The sequence below is a fragment of the Temnothorax curvispinosus genome, unplaced genomic scaffold, assembly GCF_003070985.1.
Source record: "Temnothorax curvispinosus isolate PA1 unplaced genomic scaffold, ASM307098v1 QBEX01007617.1, whole genome shotgun sequence".
In the NCBI taxonomy this organism is placed as follows: domain Eukaryota; kingdom Metazoa; phylum Arthropoda; class Insecta; order Hymenoptera; family Formicidae; genus Temnothorax; species Temnothorax curvispinosus.
Window position 1 is genome coordinate 1 of NW_020217397.1, and position 3,462 is coordinate 3,462.

The 3,462-nt window shown below is 38.3% G+C and overlaps 2 protein-coding genes across 2 annotated transcripts; one reads left to right on the forward strand and one right to left on the reverse strand.

The window, feature by feature from the left end:
• Positions 1–6: 6 nt before the first annotated feature.
• Positions 7–1,357, forward strand: LOC112457214 (ubiquitin conjugation factor E4 A-like). The gene is made up of 4 exons (XM_025020142.1): positions 7–167; positions 246–408; positions 495–699; positions 777–1,357. Exons 1-4 carry the CDS (start codon positions 51–53, stop codon positions 913–915), a joined length of 624 nt encoding a protein of 207 aa, XP_024875910.1. The 5' UTR covers positions 7–50; the 3' UTR covers positions 916–1,357.
• A 42-nt stretch (positions 1,358–1,399) lies between these two features.
• LOC112457212 (phosphoserine phosphatase) lies at positions 1,400–3,061 on the reverse strand. Its single transcript, XM_025020141.1, has 6 exons — positions 2,964–3,061; positions 2,714–2,853; positions 2,273–2,407; positions 2,034–2,179; positions 1,766–1,927; positions 1,400–1,643 (listed from the first exon to the last, which is right to left on the reverse strand). The coding sequence occupies exons 1-6, from the start codon at positions 3,024–3,026 to the stop codon at positions 1,555–1,557; spliced, it is 735 nt and encodes a 244-aa protein (XP_024875909.1). The 5' UTR covers positions 3,027–3,061; the 3' UTR covers positions 1,400–1,554.
• Between the last annotated feature and the right edge of the window lie 401 nt (positions 3,062–3,462).

Below are 3,462 nucleotides of genomic sequence, written 5' to 3' on the forward strand. Positions count from 1 at the left end.
TTGCTCGCTTTGATAATATTCTGGGTAGAAAAACTATACAGACGATAAAAATGTTGACTACCGAAATAAAGTCGATCTTCTGCCATCCAATCATGGTGGACCGTATCGCTTCCATGCTTAATTATTTATTACTGCAACTGGTAGGACCGAATAAAAAAAATCTCAAGGTAATTTTTAGAATCTGTAAATATTACAATAATCGATAAAAATTATGCTATTGCAATCTCATCTATCTGAAATTTTAGGTAAACGATCAAAAGGAATATGCGTTCAATCCTGCAAATTTGGTGTTAAATATATGCGAGATCTATATTAATCTGAGTAAAAGTGAAAGCTTTACACTCGCCGTGTCTCAAGACGGACGATCTTATAGTCCAGAACTGTTTAAACTGGCGGACAATGTGCTCGGTAAGAGATTTTCTATATATATACATATATATTTTTTTTCTAAAAGGCAGCAGAAAGAATCTAAAAAAATCGTGTGTATATCGTAGTTCGTATCGGTGGTGTGGGAATCTTGGGCGATCTGGATCAATTTGCCAAGAGCGTGGAAGAAGCTGCAAATCAAAAGCGAGAGGAAGATGAGATTTTAACAGATGTTCCCGACGAATTTCTAGATCCAATTATGTCGACTGTTATGACGGATCCTGTTGTTTTGCCATCGTCACAAATAACTATCGATCGTCAGACTATAGCAAGGTACCGGCACACGAATTATATACAGATATTTTTTAACTTGTATACCGCAATATAAAAATTTTATAAATGTATTTCAGGCATTTGCTAAGCGACCAAACTGATCCTTTTAATCGATCTCCACTCACTATGGATATGGTGAAACCGAATGTTGAACTTCAACGGAAGATACAAGATTGGCTCTCACAGAAAAAACTGATTGTCGTTAATTACAAATAAATGGTACACCACGATGGAGCAATGTTGAAATTTACATACGTAATTTCTAAGACAAAAATTGTACGTCATCAAAAATGCACAACGACAACCCTACGATTGCTAAAGTTCGGATTCGTGGCGATCATCATTTAGAATCCATGAAACGAAAAATGCGTGTTTTATCGCATTTTATCGCGTTGTTTCATCGAGATTTTACCGCTCGCTGACGTTCGATTCGCCTACAACGGCAAATAAAAGAAAAAAGCAATTTTGTATACATACTGTGCAATGTAATTATGTACAGGGTTATAAACAAGCATAGAATATACAGTTATACATCGTAATAGTTATTGATTAATAAAATGTTATATACATAGGTGGCATATGATTTTAGGAATCACTGCATCAAAAAGGTAATTGTATATTTCATGTACCGTGTAGAATAAAGTGTGTTATTTATGAACATTGTTTACAATTTTCAAGACTGTGCCGGCATTAATTACTGCAGTTGCATTTTTGTTTCATCCGTTAATAATAACCATCCTTTTTGTTCAAGCAGATTTAATTTTTTTTACATTTTGACTAAATATGTAAAAAACTATATATAAAACATTTTGACTAAAATAACGGGATTTCGTTTTCATAAAAAATATTACATGTCTATAAACATTTTATGAGATCATCAAAGTTTGTGACGAACCATTCCGCGCGTGACTTTACGTTTTCCCTAACTACATTTCCACCGAATCCTGCAAATAAAAAATAATATCTGTAGTAATAATAAACATTTTGATTTGCAGTACAACTTCTATCATTATTTTAACATGAGATAGAATGTTTTAGAGACAATTCCTCAAGTGAATATACACACCTATAAATGCATCCGCTGGTGGTGAGGCTTCTAAATCTGTTGACCCGTCGCCGACATGTACGACGATTTTAAAGCCTTTTTCTTTTTTTATAAGACGTACTACTTCTCCTTTGCCACCGCTCTTAGAAGTCGGCTGAGACTCGTCGAACCCAGCGTATTCCCCTATGACATATTTGCGTATGTATGAATGTGCATTGTACGTTTCATGTGTAAATTATTCCTAAATGTACGGAAAGCTATAAAAATATACTTTGATGCAACCACTTACCCGTGAAAAAAAATTTTAATCTGTTGGCATAAATATTCTCAGGTGGGATGTTAAGTTGCGCCGCGATCGGTGTGATGAGACAGCGGAAACCGCCGGAAACGAGAAACACTTCCTTCCCACGAGCTTGTAAAGCGGACACCAGGTCTCTATAAAATACATTTTGACAATTTTTAAAGATAACGATACACAAGCAAACCCGCGCCCGTTCGTTCTTGTATCTTGAAACATGAACATCTTACTTGATGCCAGGGGTAAATTTTGGTTGATGCGTATTCAGGAACTGTCTCACTTGCGTCAAACTTGGATTTATGATCCCCAGTCTCACAGATAATGATTGCTGAAACGTCATATCACCTTGCATAGCCCGCTTTGTCCTGAAAAATAAAAATGTATTATGCAACACGTGCATGGAAAGTGCCCCATTACGCACGCTACGCGTGCGTGATAGACCACTTTCCAGGCACTTGCAACATAAAATAGGGAGTGTAAGCCGTGTGTAAAGATGAAAATTCCCGGGTGCAGTTACCGCACTCGCCTTCGGCTCGTGCGTAAACTCCGCACCCGGGAATTTTCATCTTACCTCACTTGTTACACAAATAACTATTACGACATTTTTGCGTCGGTGAAAGCGTGTGGAATCCAACAGTCCGTATCGCGAGCAAAGTCAAATAGAAACATACAACTTAGTGATTTCCTCTCCCTTCCCACAGAAATTAGCGAGCTCGTCGATAGCTTCCTCCGTTATGACCGTGGAATCCACATCGAACGTTACAGCGTCCGCAGTTTTCCATATGTTTTTTATATTCTCCAGGCTTGTCATCTAGAAAACACATAACAAAATGTTAGTAAACAAATTTGAAAAAAAAATGAAAAAAAGATGGAAATTAAAAACGAAAGAAGTAAAAAACAGCTCCGCATTGTTTTTATTACTTTCAGAACGGTCAATCTGTAATTTGAGAAAAGGAAACGAGAAGGCAGGATTGTATTTTTCATAGCGGACGATACGAAATTTCCGCCAGAACGTGTCTCGTCCCGCGTGACTGCACATCCGGAGCAATTCCGGCAGCTCGACGTTTCTCTCACGTGATGTCACGGTGACACGTGTCTTAATGCGGTGACGTCGGTGACGACTGACGTCGGTCGTTATCGACGATTGACAATTGCGTATGCGCCAATTGCGACACGCTCGGCTGCTGCGAGTGCCTCGACGAGATAGCAATGACCAGCAATGACTGCCAATGACCGATTATTATTCTTGCGTCATCCGGCAAAAAGCGAAAGATCACGCGTGATAATACGCGGGCACATGACCGAACTATTCGCGTGCAATGTGCATGGAACACGATCAATCTTACCACTAGAGAAATGCAACAAGACACAAGGGACCTGCTGAAATAAATTAACAAGTGGATAAATAGAAAGTGGAGAA

Excerpts from the sequence above, each read along its gene's own strand:
- LOC112457214 (XM_025020142.1), top strand. The coding sequence starts at position 51 with ATGTTGACTACCGAAATAAAGTCGATCTTCTGCCATCCAATCATGGTG. Across the intron at positions 409-494 it reads ACTGGCGGACAATGTGCTCG|TTCGTATCGGTGGTGTGGGA; the intron begins GTAAGAGATTTT and ends TGTATATCGTAG. Across the intron at positions 700-776 it reads GATCGTCAGACTATAGCAAG|GCATTTGCTAAGCGACCAAA; the intron begins GTACCGGCACAC and ends AATGTATTTCAG.
- LOC112457212 (XM_025020141.1), bottom strand. The coding sequence starts at position 3,026 with ATGAAAAATACAATCCTGCCTTCTCGTTTCCTTTTCTCAAATTACAGA. Across the intron at positions 2,408-2,713 it reads GGAGAGGAAATCACTAAGTT|GACAAAGCGGGCTATGCAAG; the intron begins GTATGTTTCTAT and ends TTTATTTTTCAG. Across the intron at positions 1,928-2,033 it reads ATTAAAATTTTTTTTCACGG|GGGAATACGCTGGGTTCGAC; the intron begins GTAAGTGGTTGC and ends AATATGTCATAG.